The 22848-nt window shown below is 46.3% G+C and overlaps 2 protein-coding genes and 2 pseudogenes across 2 annotated transcripts; 1 reads left to right on the top strand and 3 right to left on the bottom strand.

Moving 5' to 3' along the window:
• Window positions 1–10286: 10286 nt before the first annotated feature.
• Window positions 10287–11504, bottom strand: LOC136486385 (uncharacterized; annotated as a pseudogene).
• A 387-nt stretch (window positions 11505–11891) lies between these two features.
• On the bottom strand, window positions 11892–13583 carry LOC136488982 (glutathione S-transferase T2-like; annotated as a pseudogene).
• A 279-nt stretch (window positions 13584–13862) lies between these two features.
• Window positions 13863–19997, top strand: LOC136488983 (uncharacterized). The gene is made up of 13 exons (XM_066485747.1): window positions 13863–13900; window positions 13994–14258; window positions 14890–14930; window positions 15040–15109; window positions 15223–15511; window positions 15630–15761; window positions 15849–15931; window positions 16056–16188; window positions 16274–17041; window positions 18391–18469; window positions 19149–19276; window positions 19382–19462; window positions 19564–19997. Exons 1-5 carry the CDS (start codon window positions 13863–13865, stop codon window positions 15382–15384), a joined length of 576 nt encoding a protein of 191 aa, XP_066341844.1. The 3' UTR covers window positions 15385–15511; window positions 15630–15761; window positions 15849–15931; window positions 16056–16188; window positions 16274–17041; window positions 18391–18469; window positions 19149–19276; window positions 19382–19462; window positions 19564–19997.
• Window positions 19998–20193: 196 nt separating this feature from the next.
• On the bottom strand, window positions 20194–21970 carry LOC136485002 (F-box protein At1g67340-like). Its single transcript, XM_066481954.1, has 3 exons — window positions 21662–21970; window positions 21381–21543; window positions 20194–21275 (listed from the first exon to the last, which is right to left on the bottom strand). Exons 1-3 carry the CDS (start codon window positions 21880–21882, stop codon window positions 20661–20663), a joined length of 999 nt encoding a protein of 332 aa, XP_066338051.1. The 5' UTR covers window positions 21883–21970; the 3' UTR covers window positions 20194–20660.
• Between the last annotated feature and the right edge of the window lie 878 nt (window positions 21971–22848).

Here is a 22848-nt window from a genome sequence, read left to right on the forward strand (position 1 = left end):
AAATTTAAACTATGTTACGAGAATCAAGTATATTTAGCTCACTACGCAAAGCACAAAACCTTGACTCGTCGAGGGGCTTTGTGAAGATATCGGCTAGTTGCTTTTCAGTGCTCACATGATGAATTTTGATATCTCCTTTGGTTTCAAGGTCTCTCAAGAAATGATGTCGGATGTCTATGTGCTTAGTTCTTGAGTGCCTTATGGGATTGTTGGCTAACTTTATAGCACTTTCATTATCATACAAGAGTGGGATTTTTGTAAAGTGACATCCAAAATCTTGAAGTGTTTGTCTCATCCAAAGTAGTTGGACACAACATGCACTGGCCACAACATACTCAGCCTCAGCAGTGGAAAGGGCTACACAATTTTGCTTTTTAGAACTCCAAGACACTAGGGATCGTCCAAGGAATTGACATGTCCCCGAAGTGCTTTTTCGATCTACTTTGCAACTGGCATAATCGGAATTCGAATACCCAAGTAGATCAAACTTAGAGCCCTTAGGATACCACAAACCAAGGTTAGGAGTGTGTACTAAATATCTCAAGATTCTCTTAATGGCCACCAAGTGACACTCTTTTGGGTTAGCTTGAAATCTAGCACACACTAAGCATAATATCGGGCCTAGATGCGCACAAATAAAGTAGAGAGCCGATCATGAAACGATATACCTTAGTATCCACAGCTTTCCCTTCATCATTGAGATCTAGATGTCCATTGGTTGGCATGGGAGTTTTGATAGGCTTGGCATTCACCATGTCAAACTTCTTGAGCATATCATGAGTGTACTTCATTTGACTAATAAAAGTTCCATCATTCACTTGCTTGATTTGAAATCCGAGGAAGAACTTCAATTCACCCATCATGGACATCTCAAATCTCTTCGTCATGATCCTACTAAATTCCTCCAAAAAGTATGATTAGTACTACCAAATATTATGTCATCGACATATATTTGGCACACAAATATATCTTTACCAACTTTGTGAGTGAAAAGGGTAGGGTCGGCTTTGCCTATTTCAAAGCCTTGTTTAAGCAAGAATTCCTTAAGGCATTCATACCATGCTCTTGGTGCTTGCTTAAGCCCATAGAGCGTCTTTTGGAGTTTGTAGACGTGGTTGGGGAACTTGGGATCTTCAAAACCTGGTGTGGTTGCTCAACATAGATAAGTTTTTGAATGGAGCCGTTGAGGAATGCACTCTCTAGGTCCATTTGATATAGCTTGAAATTGTGATGAGCAGCATAGGCTAGAAGCATTCGGATTGCTTCAAGTCTTGCCACTGGTGTATATGTTTTCTCAAAGTCCAAGCCCTCTACTTGAGTGAAACCTTGAGCAACCAATCTTGCCTTGTTTCTTGTCACCATGCCATTCTCATCTTGCTTGTTGCGGAAGACCCACTTGATGCCAATGATATTGGTGTTGGGTCTCTCCACCAAGGTCCACACTTGATTTCTTTTGAAATTGTTGAGCTCATCTTGCATGGCCATCACTCAACCGGATCACCAAGTGCTTTCTCAACCTTAAGAGGTTCCAAAGAGGAAACAAACAAGTAATATTGGCAAAAGTTTGCTAAATGTGAACGAGTTGTTATCCCCTTTCAAAGACTCCCAAGGATGTTGTCAATAGAATGATCCTGTTGTATTATTTGCCTAAGCCTTAGATGATCAATGGCCTATTGTCCATCTTCTGGATCTTCATTATCTTCTTGCTCGAATATAGGTTGTAGGTTATGTCCTTGAATCAGAGTTGGACTTGTTGCTGCTGTCAGAGGGAGTGCAGCACTACCGCTCTTATGTGCGGCACTGCTACTCTGCTGATTTGCAGCAGGAGTTGGCTCCCCCTCAGCATCAGGTACATCAGCGGAACTTTGTTCATTAGTGGCTTGAGGAACCTCCACTTCATTGACTTCGTCTTCTTGTGGTCTTATATCATCAATAGTCAATTGCTTGATTGCTTCACATGGTGGATCCTCCTTTCCTACAACACTTGAATCAACTTGCTCCACTTGAGAGCCATTAGATTCATCAAATGTCACGTCTACCGCTATTTCAACTCTTTCAGAGGTTTTGTTGAAAACACGATAGGCATGCTCATTTGATCCATAACCAAAAAGAAAACCTTTATCAACTTTAGGTGCAAACTTAGAGGTTTTGGGTTTCTTATTTAGTATGAAACACTTGCACCCAAACACTCTAAAGTAGGACACATTTGGTTTGTTACTGGTTAGAAGCTCATATGAAGTTTTCTTCAACTTCTTGTGTAGGTAGAGGCGGTTGATGGCATGGCAAGCGGTGTTGACGGCGTCACACCAAAAGATGTCTGGTGTCTTGTACTCATCTAGCATTGTCCTTGCCATATAATGAGTGTACGGTTCTTCCTCTCTACTACACCATTTTATTGCGGGGTGTATGGAGTTGAGAACTCATGCTTGATGCCCTCTTCGTCAAGAAACTCCTCAACTTGGGTGTTCTTGAATTTGGTCCCATTGTCGCTTCTCATTTTCTTGATGGGGAGACCAAACTTATTTTGAGCTCTTCTAACAAAAGTCTTCACTTTGTCTGTAACTTGACACTTATCAAACAAGAAAAATACCCAAGTGAAATGGGAATAATCATCAGAAATAACAAGACCATATTTGTTACCCACGATACTTAGGTAGGCGACCGGTCCAAAGAGATCCATGTGTATGAGCTCCAATGGTTGCGTCGTGGTCATGATGCTCTTTGGTGGGTGAGGTACACCAACTTGCTTTCTGGCTTGACAAGCGCTACATATCCTATCTTTCTCAAAGTGAACATTTGTTAGCCCAAAAATGTGTTCGTCCTTTTGAAGTTTGGCCAAGTTTCTCATCCCAATATGGGCTAGTTAGCGATGCCAAAGCCACCCCATGCTAGATTTTACCACTAAACAAGTCTCAAGATTAGCTTTACTTTTGTTAAAATCAACTAGGTAAAGCTTGTTCTTTAAATGACCCATAAAGACAATAGAGGAATCCTCTCTTCTAAAGACTTCCACACCCTTATCCGTAAACAGACAATTGAAGCCCATCTCGCATAATTGAGAGACAGACAACAAATTGTAACCTAATGAATCAACATGTAAAACATTTGTAATTGAATGCTCAAGGGTTATAGCAACTTTACCGAGACCAATCACATCCCCCTTAGAGTTGTCTCCAAAGAGAATATTTTTATTTGAGTCCATCTTTGGGGTATATGATGAGAACATACTCCTTTCTCCGGTCATATGATTTATACATCCACTATCAAGCACCCAACTTGACCCACCAGAGGAGTATACCTACAAAACAGATTTAGTTGCTTGATTTAGGTCCCCAATTTGACTTGGGGCCTTGCATGTTAGTCACAAGAAATTTAGAAACCCAAATAGAAGTATTCCTATATGTGTTGGCTTCCTTTCCAACATATTTGGCAACTACTTTTCAACTATTGTTGTTCCTTAACACAAAATATGAAGTCAAGCTTTTGTCGAGGTGGTTGAAACTTTGGTTCATAGGCATACTTGTTCATAGTGCCCCCACACTAATTTCTTTGGTTTCTGTTGAACCTGTTTCTGCTGGAACACTTTCTTCTTGGGCTTAGTTTGATCAGGAGCATAATTGATAGCCTTCCCATTTTTGCAGGAAGCGACACAGCCAGCCTTCACTGCGGCACTGCCATGGTGCGGCACTACCGCTCTAAACTACAGCACTGTCGCTATCTGTGCAGGCTGATCTGTACCAACTCTTTCCTTGCTCTCAAACTTGACACACTCATAGCCATTTATGATATTTCTTCCATTTGTCTTGGCTCCTACAGTGTGCCCAAGCCCATGCTTGATTGAAGGGTCTCCCTTGCTTGAATTGAGACACTTTTGAATCATTTGCCTTCTTGTCACTTACTTGAGCCTTACCACTCAAGCAGCCCTTACCAATAATCTCATTGAGTCTAGCAATTTTTTTTCTCATTGCCTCCATGTTTGCAAGGTTAGTGGAATAAGCATTTAAATTAATATTATAACATTTTCCACAGCCTTGACTAGTGAAGGTAGTGGAAGCATCCTTTGCCTTAGAGGGATGTGAGCTGCTATCCCAAAGAATGTTATATTGCAGCTCAAGTTCTTTGTGTTTTTCATCTAAGTCACAATACTTTTTCTTAAGAGCAATATTTTCTTTCTTTGTGATAGCATGGTCCCCTTGTTCTTTGGCCAAGGCCTTGCACAAGGATTCCACCTCAAGTCTCTCTAATGTAAGAGCTTTCTTGCTAGCAATATAGAGATCCTCTTGTTGGATGAGAGTTTCCTCTCTAGATTCTAGCTCGGCTTGGACACTCTCTAGATCCTCCATTAGCTTAGTGATGAATAATTTGGTCTTTCCATCCAAATTTTTAGTCATCATGTTTATTTCTTCACAACTAGATTAATCATCACTAGAGCTATCGCTAATATCACTACTAGAGATATCACTAGGAGGTGGAGATTTGGCCTTCGATTTGGATTTTACCTTCTCACCCTTTGCCATGAGACAAATGTGAGGGGAGTAGTAGTCATCATCGGATATATCGTTGAAGAGCCTTGGTGTAGGGGATGACTTGTGAATAGCAATAGTTGCAACATTCTCATCCTCTTCACGTGTGCCTTCTTTAGTTGAGTCCCATTCATGCCTAATGTGAGCCTCTCCCATATACTTCTTGCACTTTCTATGGTCAACCTTCTCCTCTTTTTGTTCTTTTTGAATTTGTTGTCCTTGATCTCATATGGAACTTGGCAATGAAGTGATCCGTGCTTCCACAATTATAGCATGTCCTCTTTTTCTTGTTTGGGAAGCTTCTCTTCACTACCTTGTAGCCTTGCTTCTTTAGCACCTTGTGATACCTCTTCATAAAGAGAGCAACATCCTCAACTTTCTTATATTGATCATCATCATTTTCACTTTCACTTGAAGATGATGTGGTCTCTACTCTTTCTTGAACTTGCTTGCTTGCTTTGGGCTTGCTAGTTGAAGCTTGTTGGTTGATCTTGAACTTGCTTGTAGAGCCTTGCTTGCTTGATTTGTTGGCCTTGAGAGCTACATCTTTGATCTTGATGCCCTCTAACTTTGCTCATAATTCTCTAAGTTTCTTCCTCTCATTTGCTTTTTCTCTTTACATGTCAAAGGTCAAGATCCTTTCAAGTACATCATTTGGTGTGAAGTACTCAAACTTCTTCTTGTCTCTAATTAGAGTGACTATGGTCTCATTTCTAGGAGAATAAGCTTCCAACATAATCACAACTTTGTGATCATCTAGCTCATCACAACCATGGCCCCTAATCTTATCCACCATTGTCATCAACCTATCAAACATCTCTTGTGGCCCTTCTCTATCTAAGATAACAAATCGGTTGAGCTTGGACATAAACAAATCAATTCTTGCCTTTCTCACTTTGTCAACCCCTTCATGTGCAAGATGCAAAATATCCCAAATTTGCTTGGTAACATCCACACCAATCACTCTATTGTACTCATCACCATCCAAGGCACTAAGTAGCACACTAGTACCTTGACCGTTGAGGTGGATGATTCTCATTTCTTCCATGGTTGGATTCTTGGGATCAACTGGTGGCTCAAATCCATTGCAAACAACCTCCCAAATATCGGGATAAAGACCTATAAGATAGGCTCTCATCAAGTGCTTCCACTTGACAAAGTTAGTCCCATCGAAATGAGGTAACTTGCCTACGGGCACATTGATGAAAGACTTGCGATCATGGTTAGTCATAAACATAGAAGAATAGTTAAAGGATACAGCGGCATATTTATTGTTGTCATTCTTCTTGCCCTTTCCTTTCTTGTACTTCTTGCTATGCACTTGGTAGGACTCATCATTATCACCATCTTCTGAGCTACTAGATAGCTCACTTGAAGATGCATTTGAGGATTTTGCTTCTTGTTCCTTGTTCCTTTTTGCTTCTCTTCTTTTTCTTTTAGCTTCTCCCTTGAGTCTTCTTTCTTCTTTTCTTGCTTTCTTCTCTTCTAATCACTGCTGCTCCTTCTTCTTCTTCTCTCTTGCTTCTCTTTTCTCTTTTCTAGCTGCCCTTCTTCTTTTTTCTTCTTCATTTTGGGCTTTTTTGGCATCGGTCGTCTCTAGCTACGGGAGCGTGGAGTTGCTTGCTGTAGAGGCGCTAAGCTCATAGCTGTCGGTGTCATACAACCCAACTTCCTCTGGATCGACATTGATGGGCTTCACAACACCAAATCCTCCCCTGGGCTCCATACCTCATGCAGTGAAGCGCACACGAGGTAACCTAGCTCCGATACCACTTGTAGGATCGCTTGAACGCCTAGAGGGGGAGTGAATAGGCCTATAAAAATTCAACTTAAACCAAAGTCAAATTCACTCCTGGCATTGTCGCTCTGTGAGTGTTGCACTGCCGTACCTGCAGGAGAGATTAGTTCATAGTTCAAAATATACCCAACAAAATTTAGATTGGGTAAATTTCTTAGCTTCCTATAGGGTAGTAGATCACAGATCGATAGCTAAAAGTAGTGGGAACACCACACATAAGTAGATCAGCCTCAAACTCTAGAAATCACCTCAATCAATAATATGTCATGCAAGTAATGTAAATCAAGCATAAGTGACACAATAATTTATACCGTGGTTTGGCTCACCACTAAGGCTTAGAGCTTTTCAGCCCTTCCTCGTTCTCAAGTCAAGAGACTTAACTTTTGAGATGAGGGGTGAGTTTACTAGCTTCAAGAGATGGTTACAAACCTCCTGGGGCTGCCACACAAGTTGGCAAGCTCCACGGGCGACACTCTAGCCAGCTAGGAGCCAAGCTCCAAGAGTAACAAACACAACCGCCAGCCAAAACGTGAACCAAGTGCTCTTTAGAGTTTGAGAATCAATGGAGCTTCTCTCTAATCGAGTTTTGGGCCCTTATCCCTTAAGGATTGATGGGAAAATCAATAGATTTGCTTGGGGATTGAGGTCAGCAATGGAGGGGGAGAGAGAGCTCCTACGTTGTTTTGGGCGTGCTGAAGTAAGGAGGAAGAGAGCAGGTTAGTTACCGTTGAAAGGAAGGGGAAAGGTATATATACACCCAGCCCCCAACGGTCACTTTAAATCGCAGATAGCCATTGACGAGGAAAGAGAAATGTGTATATACCCCAGCCCCCAATAGACACCGCACCCAAGGGGTTGGGTGAGAGGAAGCCCGTGACCTCAGGATTGGACGAGCCAGATCTCGTGACCCTGGGGTCAGGCGAGGCGGATCCCGGGACCAAGGAGTTGGACGAGTCGGATCCCGCACCCAAGGGATTGGGCGAGCCGGATCCTGTGACCCTAGGGTCGGGCGAGGTGGATTCGGCGACCAAGGGGTCGGCACGAGCCGGATCCCGCACCTAAGGGGTCGGGCGAGGTGGATCCGGTGACCAAGAGGTCGGGCGAGCTGGATCTCGCACCTAAGGGGTCGGGCGAGACGGAGCTCGCACCACGCAAGACGGCAAGGGTAATAGTAAAGTGCAGACTGTCTTGGCTATGAATCTGAGGATGCTTGTGGTTGTTTGAGCACTTGGTAGCACATATTAGTTTAAGCATTGTGCCCCCTTTATAGTACGACTTGTCCTATACTCAAATTCAATATATAAAAGAATTTAAACCTACTTTGAGTTTGTAGCCATCTACATTTATAATTAGGGGCTTCTCCTTTTCGTGTAGCATCCTCGAATATAAATTCCCTGCTTGTCATCTCGATAAATCTCATTAGTTCTCTAATTGCATGGTCATTATCACCAAAACTGACAATAAGGCTTGATTGCACTTTCATGTTTGGATGTCCACGCGCTGCCGTAATCATTTGGGTTTAAGTCTCTCGCTGAGCATGGATCCTTGTATTTTCAGCTGATTACTGGAGTACAGGCAACAACATATATATATATATATATATATCTTCTTATTAATATATATATAAGGCTGTAGGCCTCGGCCGATTCTCATCATAGCCACGATAGCAAAATTAAGGGGAGCGCTGGTGCCTGGACGTCCGATGGCGGTTCCATGGACGCACCCCCCCAGCGCACGCTCTTCCTTCTCAGTTCCACACCGCACGCTACCAGCACGCCCTCCGGAGACGCGCGCAAGGAGCGGACCCGCTAGACCGCCGCCGCCGCCCTGAGATCGCGCGCCCACGCGAACTACCGATGATGCGTCTTCGTCGAACGAAGAGCCCCGCTAACATCGATGAACCCATGACCCGCGATGCCTACAAAGAGCCCCGCCAGCCTCTATGCCACGCGAGTTTGTATGCGCCCAGTCGCCCCACAGCCCGTCGTGGCCGCCCCACGCCCGTGACAAACATGCTGCATGCCCAGCATCCCCCATGGCCACAACACCTTGCGTCCGCCCGCCCCAGCACCTCCGTCCACTAGGCCCCGGTGAACCACACGCCCCCGTCCGTCCTGGCTCGCCCCTCCCCATCCGAACAACATAGAAAGCTGGAATAAAGTGCAACAACACAGAAACAACTACTGCAACATTAGGCTGAAGCAGCTGAAACACCATGAACATATATATTGCAACAACAAGGAACAACAGCTACAACATTAGGATGAAGCAGTTCAAACACCATGAACATATTATTGCAACAACAAGGAACAACAGCTGAAACATTAGGTTGAAGCAGCTGAAACACCATGAACATATTATTGCAACAACACCGAACAAACTGCTGCAACAATAGGTTGAAGGAGCTGAAACATTTGGAACATATTATTGTAATACTGGTGTAAAGCATATGAACAACGCTCGAAAATAAAAACACTTGCAACAACATGGAACAACTATTGCAACATAAGATTGAAGCAACTGAAATATACCGCAACATCGTAAAAACATCTGTTGCAACAACCCAAAAAAATTTCCATTGCAACATTCAAAATCATCTATTGCAACATAAAAAACCATTGCGATACGGCGAGATCTGACCTCGAGAGCTCGTCGGAACCCTAGCCACCGTCGTATCCCTTAGATCTAGAGGAGAAGGAGGAGGGCTCAGATCCAGATCTAGAGGAGGAGGGGGGAGGAGGGCTCAGATGAGGAGCAGGCCTCATATCTAGATCCCTTTGCCACCTACCTCGTCAGAACCACCGCCATCGTCCTCGTCTCCAGTGGGATGTGGGAGCTGGGTCGCAGGGACAGTGGGGTGCATGGAGGTCGCAATGGGCGAGGGACGAAGGGAGGAAGGGAGCACCGGCAGGCGGGGGCGCGCTGTGAGCTCGCGGGCACACAGGTGTGGTGTCCCCCGTCCCAGCGATGGCGCGGAGAGCGGGCAGGAAAGCGGCGTGGAGGGGGGAGCGACATGGAGAAGAGCGAGTGAGGGAGAGAGGGTGCGGGGGAGTGGACGGACCTAGGAAGTGGGCCAAATGTGAATGAGAGTGCGGGGCATCTGACCGGTCGGACGCCCGGTCTATAGCGTTACCGCAAAATTAACTAGCGATTTGTAAAAATAGGACTCGAAACATCAGTCGTTTGTAGATTTGACACTAGACCCACATTTATAGACACAGATGAACCCACTTATTAGAGCAAGGCTAATGGTTTAGCCCACTGCCGGCTGAGAGAAGCTGCAATGTCACTTACAGCTAATCATACAGTCAACCTATACAGTGAGCCGGCTGAGAGGTGTACTATAATAAAAATACAAGCATTTAATGTCAACATGTAGAAGCCCATGTACATGCCATCAGCTATGATAGATATCTTTGTAGCCATTCACCAAACAATAATAATATGACGGAAACAGGTGGATAAATGAAAAATACTAAGCCAAGACATGACTGTATACTGAAATGAGATCCATGGAACTTCAGAGAATTTTTTTCTCCAACTAGTGAAACAACATCAACCAAGCCATACTAAATAAGTTCATTAACTAGCACATTGATAAGTTCAAGCAAGAGTTCGCTAGCACATAGATCTAGACAACGGAGATAGAAGCAACTTCGGTAGAATGGAGCAGCCAACACATTTGCATCAAGTGACAACACTGCAAGCATAATAGTGTCAAAGTTAAACATATGGGTCCTAAAAATTAGCTAGAAAAGTTCAAGTTTGTGGACAAGTGTGGATCAAATACGTTCAAGACAACATGTTCAGAATTTTAGAGTGGATACCTGCAAGTAGCATCTGCAGCATTCAGTACACCATGCCCAGTCTTGATTCCTGGAAAAATACATGTAAGACATCATGTTAGTTCTCACTATGAAGGGAAAAAACAACAGAAATATGCAGGTTTCAGAATTCTACCATGACTAGTTACATTGCCTATTTCCGAACTTGCGCCAAATGTGCTCAATGAGATCATTTTTAAGCTGGGTATGCTGTGGACGATCTCGGATAGCAGCTTTTCTACGCATGACATCGGCAAAGCGTGGATTACGACTAGTGTTCACTTCAGGAGGTAGAGCAAAGGATGCCCCTGGATTCTCATTCAAGTCAATATGAATTTTAACATCCTCTCTTTCATCTTCCACTATCATATCGTGGAGAATCACACAAGCTAGCATGATCCTTCCAATACTATTTCTCTTCCATAGGCGTGCAGGACGACGAACAATGGAAAAATGGGACTGCAATACCCCAAAAGCACGCTCCACATCTTTCCTTGCCCCTTCTTGATGCTCAGCAAACAACTAATGCTTCTCTATTTGGGAAAGTGTTATTGACTTCATGAAAGCTGCCCATTCTGGATATATACCATCAGCAAGGTAATAACCAGTTCTATACTCATTGGCATTGACTAAAAACTGAACTTGAGGGGCTTCTCCTTTTAAGGCATCAAGAAAAAGTGGGGACTGGTTCAGCACATTAAGGTCATTGTTTGACCCAGCAACTCTAAAGAATGCATGCCAAATATGAAGGTCATGGGAAGCAATGACTTCTAGGATTACAGTTGGAACTCCATAATCACCACGGGTGAATTGCCCCCTCCAAGCTAAAGGACAATTCTCCCAACGCCAATGCATGCAATCTATGCTACCTAGCATTCTAGGGAAACCACGAGACTCGTTAACCTAGAGTATTCTCTCAACATCCTCATGTGTGGGGCGTCGCAAGTACTCCCCACCAAACACCTCAATCACCCCTCGTGCAAACTTGTCCAAGCACTGTAATGCGGTGGACTTCCCAATCTTCAAGTACTCATCAAGAGCATCTGCAGGACTGCCATAAGCCAGCATGCGCATGGCTGCTGTACACTTCTGTAGTGGTGAGAGCCCTATTCGACTAGCACAATCTGCCCTATAAGTAAAATAGGGATTCCACTGACCAAGGGCATCCACAATTCTTAGGAAGAGACGCCTATTCATACGAAATCTAGTACGGAACATACTCTTGGGGTAGAGTGGTTCTTCAGCAAAGTAGTCCACTACAAGACGCTCATGGGCACCTGTATGATCTCTCCGGATGCTCTTTCTAGGACCATATTGTCGCTGAGGTACCCTACCCGAGAAGGCAGCCTTGAACTTCATTGCAAGACTCCTAGCAAAGGAGTCGAGGACGCTCTGCTCGGCAACATGCTTTTCAAGGATTTTGGAAGGGGCTAGCTCATCAGAATCATCTGAGTATGAGTATGAATCTGACATGGTTTGGGCTGAGTAGGAAGATCAGAGAGTACGAGGAGAGAAACTCAGTTTTGCAGCCAGAATAGAAAGATGAGGGGATTATATAGAGTGTTCTGATACGTGTTGTAGTTCTGCACTTCATTATAGTTACGTGCAATTTAATTGTAGTATGGTTATCTGGAGTATTGACTACGTGTATGGGTATCTGGACTGCATGCTAACAGTCCACATTTTCAGCATAGTAATCATTCAGTATAATAAATGGAACCGTAAGGAATACCTTAGTCATTTTTTTTAAAATAAGCTCTCCCTCAGGCACCTCAATGCCAACACATGCTCGGCTTTCACATCTTCATCCATTCCAGTTGTGTCTTGCGTCAGTAACAATCGATATGTTTCTAGCATAACTGCCTCCTTGTTTTCTTTTGCTGCAAGGTGAGCAAGCCTCCGAGATTCAAGCTTCTCACTAGACACACGCCTTTGTGTTTCTAACATCTCTGTACACCCTTCATTTGCAGCTTTTTGAGCATCTAAAAAGCTGTGAAGCTCATCTTCGATATCTATTATAGAAGGCTGGTCCTTTTTCTTTTTCTTGCGCAGCTCTTTAGCTTTCCTGCCCCTCATTGGTCGTTCATCTCTAACATCATCCAGAGAGAACTGCCGCTCCACTTCCTCATCAACACTAAACTTTCTCTTCTCTGGCTCTAGATCTTTAAGACGTTCCAAATAGGCTTCCCATTTTGGTTCCTTGGAAAGAACTTCCCAACAATGCCTATACGCAAATGGACCATCTTTTTTGTGATCTTCTTCGTAACTTGCCAGTGCCTTCTTCATTATATCATCTTCTGATTCACCACTACCCCGCATAGAATCAGCCTCCTTCTAGTTACCACAAAACCAACCAACCCTTAGCTTAATTCTCCACCAATGATCCTTTACTTGCTTAGCTGATCTGACTCAATTTTTTGGAACGGTTCTGTTAAAACCTTCAGCAACACCATTCCAGTACTGATCATTCTTCTTATAATTGACTTGGATGGGATCATTTGAATTCATCAGCCAAGCACTAACCTACAACATTATCAATAGATGTCAATTGATGTGTGTGCTAGCAATGTAACGCATAATGCCTTTTAATTAAAAAAACACTTACCAATTTAACATCCTCCTCTTTTGTCCATGTCAAGCGCTTTTCAGACCTACTGTGATCAGCATCATTGTTGTCACTGTCAATATGGATTGCCTGTGATGCAGTCCTATTGCTTGCAACTTGTGGTGTGCTCTTCAACATATTAACAAAACCACCAGGAGGGTGAGAATCTAATCCCCTGTCAAAAATAAATATGAATACTGAATTCTTGTGTACTAGATTAGCCCTGCCAAAAATAAATATAAACTAACTAATCTCCTGATCAGACCATGAGGGATCGCGCAGACATCTAGGCTAGATAAGAAACACCACAAATATTGCTAGAAAAAAATATGCATCATTTTTGTTGCTGAAGTCTCTCATATGAAATATAAGCCATCTAATTACATAGCAAAATAGACTAGTACAAAATTAAATAACTAAGAATACTTAAAAGGGCTACAAAACAATATTAATCAAGAATGGATCACATACCATACTAGCACATCAGAATCTTCTTGACTGTTAGCCGTAGGCCAAGAATGCCTTGAGCCACCAATACCAGCAACAGCAGGTGTCCACCAAGCCCCTTGAGTTGACGAACCAGCCATGCCTGGTTGCTGAGCTGACGAACCTGCCACGCCTGGTTGTTGTATGCCGCCACCGAACCAGTATGGTGCGGATGAAGGAGGCAAACACTGCGGCGGGCGAGGCGGACACCACATGCCAGGTCCAAACATGGAAGGGATGGATGATGGTTGAACGGGCTGAGTGCCCGGGGCGCCAACAGGCTGAACCACCGCTCGGGGAATCTCCATAGGTGCCGGCGCAGAGGTTCTCTTCGATTTCTTACTCATCTCGCACAGGCAACGGCGGCGGCCGGTCAGTGTGGTGTCTAGGGTTTGGGAGAGAGGTCGATTGGGGAAGAATTGAGACTTAAATCGTTCGATTTGGCGCGCAAACAACCAATCTGGCGCGTGGGGAAGCAATTTGGCGGGAGAGCATGCCGATTTGGCGCCGAGAGAGATGGTGTGGAGCACGGGATCGAGAAGGGGAGAGACGGGAGAGCGAAGCGTCGGCTTCTCGCCGATAGCGAGCTAGGAGACGGCTGCGAGAAATAAATTTTTTCTCGGACCATGAGCTGCAGGCGGGCGAGATGGAAAACACTCGCTCCGTAATCTCTCTCCGACGTGGCCCTTTTCCGTGTCGATGTGGACTCTCCCAGCCGGCTAAAAAACGTTATTATACTTGCTCTTATCCATCCGAGTGTGATCGTAATTGAGAGTAAACTTTTTGCTAATGCACTTCCTGTACGTGATCGGCTGTTCCGTACGGACGTGCTTGCCTGGGACTGGACGGGCGCACGCCGCCTCGCCTCGCTCGCCCTCTTGTCTGCGATTGGGCCGTCGGCCTGCGGCCTCCTCCCCCTCGCTCCTCTTTTGCGTCTCGGCCCTTTCCTCGTGCGTTCTTCATCGCCGTCGCCGTCGTTGACCTTGCCGCGGGGCCCCTTCTTGTTGCCTTCAGCTATCTTGGTAAGCTGCCGTCCCCGTATTCTCCCTTAGCCTTTTTTATTTTGCCTGTTTCGCGGTCGTTCCTGCTTGCTTCGTCGTCCTCGGCTTCGTCGTCCGCTGCCGCCGCCTTCTTTCCAAGTCAGCGTTTTGCCGTTTGCCTTCGCGTCCTTCTGCGTCTCGTGCTAGCGGCCGGCCCGCTTCTTCCTCTCCCCGTCTTCCCGCCTCGGCTAGGGTTCCGTGCTACAATGCCACTCCCCGCCTCCCCGGCTTGTGGCGGCCGTGTTTTCTCCGGTTCTTTCCTGCCTGTCGCCTTCTCTTCGCCGTTCGGTTTTTTTTTTTTGACCGAATCTCGCCGTTCGGTTTTCCTTCCTCGCTGCGTTGTCATTGCGTTGTATTTGCCATCTTGTTCGTTCCTCTTGCCGTACTCGCGGCCCTGTTGTTGGAGTTTGGGGCTACAGTGCCGCCTGCTGGCCTCGCCGTTTCATCCCTGCCGTGTTTCCGCTGTGTCGTTGTTGCGCTTCGAGTTATGTCGTTCCGCGTTCGGTTTCCCTCATTGTCTACGTTTCCTTCTTCTTCGTTGCGCCTGCTGGTTTTCCCGGTTGGCGTCCGTGCACGAATTCAACGTTCTCCTAATCTTTGCCTCTATTTACAGGTTCAACGCGAACAGGTCACCGCGGCGGAGCGACTATGTAGGTAATTTCTTGTCGCCGTGCTGGTATGGCGTCACATTGTTGGGGTCTCCAATTCCTTTCCTTTCCTTCCTCGATGTTGATTCCTTTGCTTGCCGTCTCTGTGCTTTCAGTTCTGCTGCTGCGAGCGCCTGGATGCTTATGAGCACAGGAGCTCATCTTCCTCTCGGATGTGCTATATCGGTAATTGTATCTCCAATTTACTCACATTTAGTTATCAGCTTGGTTTTTTTGTGCACGTGTGCATATGTTTCCTGCAGCTTGTGTGTGTAGGCTTATAATTGCCTTCTGTACAGGGGTTTCCCCGTTTGTTACCACGCTGCAGTTTATTTCTTAGCCTATGCATCGTGGTAACTCAGCCGGTCGCAGTTTGTTTGCTTCGTGTGCTCATGGAGCTGGCTAAGTTCATCAGAGAGTCTGTGGTTCCATGGAGCCAGCCGTACCGGCTGTTCTCGTGAGGTTTCTCGCAGTTGATTAATTGTTCCGTTCACAGTTACTGCCTGTCACGTTATTCGCTGCGGAGTTTGGGTTAAAGGTCATACCGTTGCTTCTGTTGATGTCAGATATTATCATAAAAGACCTCCAGTAAGTCATACAGCTTCCCGATTGTTACTGTCCTCAGCCCATCCTCCCATTATTAGTTCCGATTTCTAATAATCGTCTTCTCGTTCAGACCTCTGATTTCTTATCTTCAAATGTTCAGTGACAGGGAGCTCAAGGTCACTCTTTGGGGTCAGCGAGGATAAAGCATTCAGCGTCGAGAACCTATATGATGAGGCTGATCCCAGAGCAATTGTAACTTTGTTTGTTGGATGTGTCCCTAAGGAATATCAGAGTAAGCTCCTTCCCTCTTCATCTCATGATCTACTGTCCCTTCTCAGTGCTAATATATGCCTTGTGCACCGGAAACAAAATAAAACAGAGGTTGTTCATGTTACTGCAAATAATGCTTGTCATTGGTATTTCAACCCTCCCATCGCAGAGGGCTCAGCCATTCTACGCTAGGTATGCCAAGCATCCTCTTCTATTATACTAATCTCGGTTATTTATACTACCGTCACAATGTGCTGTTCTACACATATACTCTTACATTAACTCAGCATGTTCTCCTCCCCTTGTGCAATACTAGATTCCAAGGTCAGCGGTTCTCAATAGACCTACCTGCTCCACCCGTTGAAGAATCACCTGATACACAGGAAACCATAGTCATAGAGCACAAGACGCTTCAAGAGCTCAATGAGATTGACCCTTACGATTTCCTGGTACTTTCTATGCTGCCCGGTGTGAGCTCTCTATTCATAGTTACACGGAAAGCCCCTCTCAAACTAACTGATTTTTTTCCGACAGGCTTGTGGTTTTCACTGCACGGTCACAGTAACCACTGTGCCACAAGATGAGTCATGGTGGTATCTAGGATGCCGCATCTGCAAGAAATCTTCCTCTGAACAGGTCGGTGGTGCACCTTGGTGTAAAGAATGCAAAATCGCAGATTTCAAGCCAAGGTAGCAGCCTCTCATACGTTTCTGACAAACACCGTTGCTGTTCTAATCCTCATGTTGCTTGCACGTCCTTGATACACTTCTCCACTACAGGATATAAGCTAAGTTTCACAGGTATAAGCTAAGTTTCACCGCTACAGATACAACTGCAGAGGGTCACTTCTTCTGCTTTGACGTCAGTTGCTAGACAGATCGTCAAAAAGAACTGCGAGGCCTTATTCTGTTCTCCTAGGACAGCGCCTGGAGCACCTCCTGGCTATTGTGTCCAATAGGTTCACCTTTGCCGTTGGCCTCACAAGCGAGTCCTACCATTCAAGCAGTGGAAGGGCATATTTGATCAATGGCATTGTCAAAGACTTTCAAAGGCAGGTGCCTGCGCCGAGGCCAGTTCCGCTCCAGCCATCCAACCAGCTTCCTGCTCCACCAAGGTCATTACTGATAACATCTGCTGAAGCCTGAAGGCAGCACATCCCAAACACCTTCCACCTCAACCTTGACACCACCAACGGCATCAACTGCCGCCTCTACTCCTACACAGGCAACAACAGCTGCATCTGATCCACTCGGTACACCGCCGTCAGTTGAGCAGTTGCTTAACACTACTTTACCTGCTCAGGTAACAGGTGCAAACACACTTTGCATTCATATTCCACTGCATGATTTTAGTCCTTGTACTTCGTCGTGGACATCGTATGCCTTCTGTTTTTATTACAACCAGCACATAGTACTTCGTCGTGGACATCGTATGCCCTCTGTTTTTATTACAACAAGCACATAGCTTTTTTTGATTTCGCCTGCTTCTGTGCTCATTTACAACAACAACAACAACAACAAAGCCTTTAAGACCCAAACAAGTTGGGGTAGGCTAGAGTTGAAACCCAACAGAAGCAATCAAGGATCAGGCACGTGAATAGCTGTTTTCCAAGCACTCTTATCTAAGGCTAAGTCTTTGGGTATATTCCATCCTTTCAAGTCTCCTTTTATTGCCTTTACCCAAGTCCAATTCGGTCTTCCTCTACCTCTCTTCACGTTACTATCCTGGCTTAGGATGCCACTACGCACCGGTGCCTCTGGAGGTCTCCGTTGGACATGTCCAAACCATCTCAACCGGTGTTGAACAAGCTTTTCTTTAATTGGTGCTACCCCTAATCTATCATGTAAATCATTGTTCCGAACTCGATCCCTTCTTGTATGACCGCAAATCCAACGCAACATATGCATTTCCGCAACACTTATCTGTTGAACATGTCGTCTTTTCGTAGGCCAACATTCTGCACCATACAACATAGCAAGTCTAATCGCCGTCTTATAAAACTTGCCTTTTAGCTTCTGTGGCACACTTTTGTCACATAGGACACCAGATGCTTGGCGCCACTTCATCCACCCTGCTTTGATTCTATGGCTAACATCTTCATCAATATCCCCGTCTCTCTGTAGCATTGATCCTAAATATCGAAATGTATTCTTCCTAGGCACTACTTGACCTTCCAAACTAATATCTTCCTCCTCCCGAGTAGCAGTGCCGAAGTCACATCTCATATACTCAGTTTTAGTTCTACTGAGTCTAAAACCTTTGGACTCCAAAGTCTCCCGCCATAACTCCAGTTTCTAATTCACTCCTGCCCGGCTTTCATCAACTAGCACTACATCGGCCGCAAAAAGCATACACCAAGGGATGTTCCCTTGTATGTCCCTTGTGACCTCATCCATCACTAAGGCAAACAGATAAGGGCTCAAAGCTGACCCTTGATGTAGTCCTATCATAATCAGGAAGTCATCCGTGTCTCCATAACTTGTTCAAAGCTTCCGTGCTCATTTGCACAGGATAAACCATACGATACGGTCGGCCATCGTGACCCTGCTGAGTAAGGACCTTATGCCTTTGAGACCTGTGCATGAGACTCTATCATCAGAGTTCCTGCATTTTATTAACATACATTCATGTTGCTCTTGTATGCTTTGCAGTCCATCCAGGTCACCACCGCAGGACAAGACCAAAGCTGTCAAGAAAAAGCTATTTGATGATCAGAGTACCTCCGAGCAGGTTCTTTTTACCCATGCTCATCCTCCGTACCTTTCCTGATATCGGATTCATCGTTTCCATAATATTTTGAGTGCGAGGTACCTGAAAAAGCTAAGACCAAGCAAACCTGTCAGTTAATGCTGTTAATACTCTACTTCTTAGTTCAGAATTCTCTTACCTTATTCTACTGCACACATAATCGCGCCAACCCACCACGCACATTTATAGCCAGATTCATCCATATTACATGAACTAGGGTTCCTTTGCCTAACTTACCTGATTGAAACTTGAGACCACTCAAATTTGTCTTCCGTTGTTGTCCTGCATTCACTCAACGCGGTGAACTCCTTCTGATAGATCTACATGGAACAGTCGGGTATATGCACCGTCCACCTGCAGTGTTCTTACAACATTGCCTCAACGAATCTTCTCCCAAATAAGCATTATACATTCCATAGCCTGTACCTATAGATGCAAACTCTTATTCTACCAAATGTTCGCTTTGTAGTGCAATCAGACCTACTATTACCACGGCTCTTGATTCGTGTTCACGTCTTTTACTGTACAGCATGTTTCTTATCTTCCCTTATAAATAAACAAGAACCCCTCCATGTCACTTTGCTTTCATATGCACTTTCATCCCTGTTATGTGTGATTCGTCATGTTGGTTACAAAACTAGCTGACATGGGGGTTCTGCAGGACGGAGAAGAATCTGCTGAACTTCCTGAGGACATACCTCAAGGATCGACAGCCGTTGCTGACATGGACAAAGAAAAAAGCAAACGAAACACTCATTCTCAAGAAATGTCGGACTACCAGCCAAAGAGGTAAAATTGCCCTCCATCTGATTGTATGATTGAACGGTTCGCTGACTACACTAACCCCCTACGAGTCATCCTGACATATATCCCTCCAATTCTCATGAGTTGTAGATCCAGTGCTAAAGAAGTTAGGCTTCAGGGCAAGGCATCTGGCCGTAGGAGCTCTTCCAATCAGCAGGATAAATGAACAAGGTGCCTACAACCACATCAGCCCCTTCTTTTTTTTTCGCCGCACGCTGCGTCTCTATAGGAGGGTGACACCATCGTTGATACTGCAGTCTCTATGTTTTCAGGGTCCCCAGGTTCGTAATACGGCTACTTTTGGGCAGACGCCACAGCCGTCCCAACTAGACTTGCCTCGACGGGATCCTGTGCTTTTGTTTAGTTCTGTCACTACCTTGCCTGCATAAACAGCTTACCATATGTACTTATAGCGGGCATTAACTTCTGGCTGTGCGTTCGGGCCGTGACTCCAACCTTATGCTAGGCCATCTATGCACTTCACCTACGATGTATAATTACTTTAGCCTGTCGCTGTGTGTATAAAATATGTGGATACCGCTACTACTTAGCCTGCACCCTGATGCATGAAGGTATCAGATGTTGCCAGTTATTCTGTAAGACTTGCAAACCGGACAACTGCGGTTAAGATGAACCATTACCGCACCTATCAGACCTACCTATGTAATATAAACATATGTACCGTCTTCATGCTACAGGCCTAAGTATCTATCGTCTCACAGCCTGTTTGGCTGGGGCCGAAACTATTGTACGATCGTGAATTATTATTGTATGCTGGTTTTGTGTGAGAGAAAAATATTGTTCTGAAAATTTACGATTGTTTACGATAAAGCGAATAGACTGATGTGCGCATCAATGAGCTCATCTCGGTAAAGATTATCAGGACGTACAATACTACGCTCCATCTTGAATTGCATTCATTGCGCGCGCGACGTACTAGTACTCACAAAGCAAAAGCCGCGTGACGGGAGAAGACACGATGATATGTAAAACTTTGCATCTTTTTTTTGTTGACACGACAGACAGACAGAAGAATACCCTACCACCACGCCGACGGCATGCCTTGCCTAACTCGCACAGACAACGTACTAGCATCACCATCTGCTAACATTTGCTGGGCCACCACTAATCCACCATTAAACTAAAATCCCAAACAACTCTAATCATTATCCCTAACAACTGATTGATCCAAAATTTACAAAAGAAATGCAAGCACCTAGTTTAATTAACCTCACGTTTACGCAAGAACTAAAAGCTACCAACATGGCATCATGTAGTGGCACACACTACCCAGTACTACTACTATTCACAAGCTATGTACATGCGCGACGTTCGCGTTGCGTGGACCAGCCGGCCGGCGTACGTACGTTCACTGCGCGTTCCCGGCGGCGGCGGGCCACCGGCTAGCAGCGGCCGCGCACTGGCCACGGTGCACGCGCTTCCAGTCCAGCGCCTGGCACGCGCGCGAGCAGTAGATAGCGGACCAGCACGCCGAGCACCGCCGGAACTCGTGCCGCCGCGTCTCCCGCCGCCCGCACCGCGGGTGCGAGCACAGGCGCACGTCGGCGTCGTTGCAGTCGCCTTCTCCTCCTCCTGTCTTGGCGGCCAGCGCCCACCACTCCACCATGAACCTACTGGCAGCGTCTTCTTCTTCACCGTTTCGTCGGCGGTGCAGCGAGGATGAGACGAGCTCGCGCGCGGCGGCGTGGAGCAGGAAGTGGCGTCCGGCTGCGGCGTCGCGGTGCGCGCCGTAGCCGTCCTGGAGGCAGTGACCGAGCTCACGGAGCGCCGGGACGTGGCCGAGCCACGCGGCGCGCGCGCACAGCGCCACCCCCGCGCGCGGGTCCTTGTCCGCCTTGTCGCCGCCGCTGCCGTTGAACTGCACCACGGCGAGCGCGTACAGCGCCGCCGCGTGCCCGCCCGCCGCCGCTCGCGCCAGTAGCGCCGCCCCCGTCACCCTGCTCCCGATGCAGTAGAACCGCACCTGGCAAGGCATCATCAACAAGTCACGACTCAGTCACTCAGGAAACAAAGGAATGAATGGATTCGTTCCAAGAAGCAGGAGAGAGCAGAGGTCGCTTTTCGTTACCATGCCGAGGAAGTAGCAGGCGTGGAGGTTGCCGGCGGCCGCGCACCGCCGCAAGAACTGGTGCGCCGAATCCGACCATCTCCCCGCAGGCACGGCGACGGCCGCCGCCGATGCACGCGACAGCACGGCAGGGTGCGCCGCGAGATCCCGGAACCTCCTGCACCTGCATGCCAGCCAACACAGGAGAAGACTCAGCACAGGGACGAGCCAAAGGCGACGGCGGGGTAGAATCAGCAACGGACGGAGGAACGGAGCAGAGACATGCTATGGTAGCTACTCACGGTAGCGCCACCGTAGCGAGGTCGGCGGGGCACCCGGCGCGCGCCGCGAGCCCGGCTAGCACGGCGAGCACGAGGTCGTCGGGGAGGCAGTCAAACGCGTCGACGACGACGCCACGGTGGCCGGACACGACCTTCTGCTTCGCCGGTAGCGTGGCCGCCTTACTGTTACCGCCGCCGCAGCTGCCTTTGTTGAGGCCGCTCCTCGTCGTTGGCTTCCTCATGGCGGCTGGCCAGCACCGGCAGGGCCGGGGGCGGGACAGTGCGGCGCGGAAAGAGAGAGAGAGAGGGGGTGGGGCGGGGACCGGTAGATGTGCGTGCGACGCGGCGTGGGAGGATTTTGTATGTGTGTGTATATATACATATACGCGCGGACGTGAGGCGTGCACGTGGCAGTAGAGAGGGGTGGTTGGTTGGACGGGTTTGCCCCACGGGCTACGGCGGCGGCTGCGTTTTGACCGCCGCAGCCGGGGCGGCCGTTCGCCAACGAGTGGTGCGCGCGGCTCGTGGATGGCTGCAGTGCACACATCGTTCATTGCGATCCGTGCCATGCGTCTGTTCGTTCGTCGCGATCTCCAACGTGCTTCCACTGACGCGAAGTACGTAGCCGGAGATAAGCTCGAGGCTTGTCAACCGCGCAGCCCGGCTTTGGGCTCTGAACCCACATCTGAAAAAATAGTTTCGGAGCACAAAAATTCATCAAATATTTAGATATTAATAAAAAAAATATTAAATATAAATTAATTATAAAATCAATTATATAGATGGATGCTAATTTTTTAGATGAATTTTTTAAGCCTAATTAATCTACTATTAGTACATGTTTATTGTAGCACCACATTGTCAAATCATGAACTAATTAGGCTTAAAAGATTCGTCTCGTAAATTAGTCGCAAGTTGTGTAATTAGTTTCGTAATTAGTCTATATTTAATACTCCATACATGTATCCAAACATTCGATGTGACAGAAATTTTAGGAGATGACTAAAGAACCAAACATGCCCTTCATGTATCTCAACCAAAAGGGCATGTGCAACAAGAGACATCGGTTGTCTGTCTTTATGTTCTTGAAATTTACAACATAGACAGCTAGTACAACCCACAAACAGCTGCTTGTCTATTAGGCTGTCTATAAATCGTTTAATGTTTGGCATATAATCATGATCAATCATGGATATTATTTCTATGTA

The sequence above is a fragment of the Miscanthus floridulus genome, chromosome 10, assembly GCF_019320115.1.
Source record: "Miscanthus floridulus cultivar M001 chromosome 10, ASM1932011v1, whole genome shotgun sequence".
Lineage (NCBI taxonomy): Eukaryota > Viridiplantae > Streptophyta > Magnoliopsida > Poales > Poaceae > Miscanthus > Miscanthus floridulus.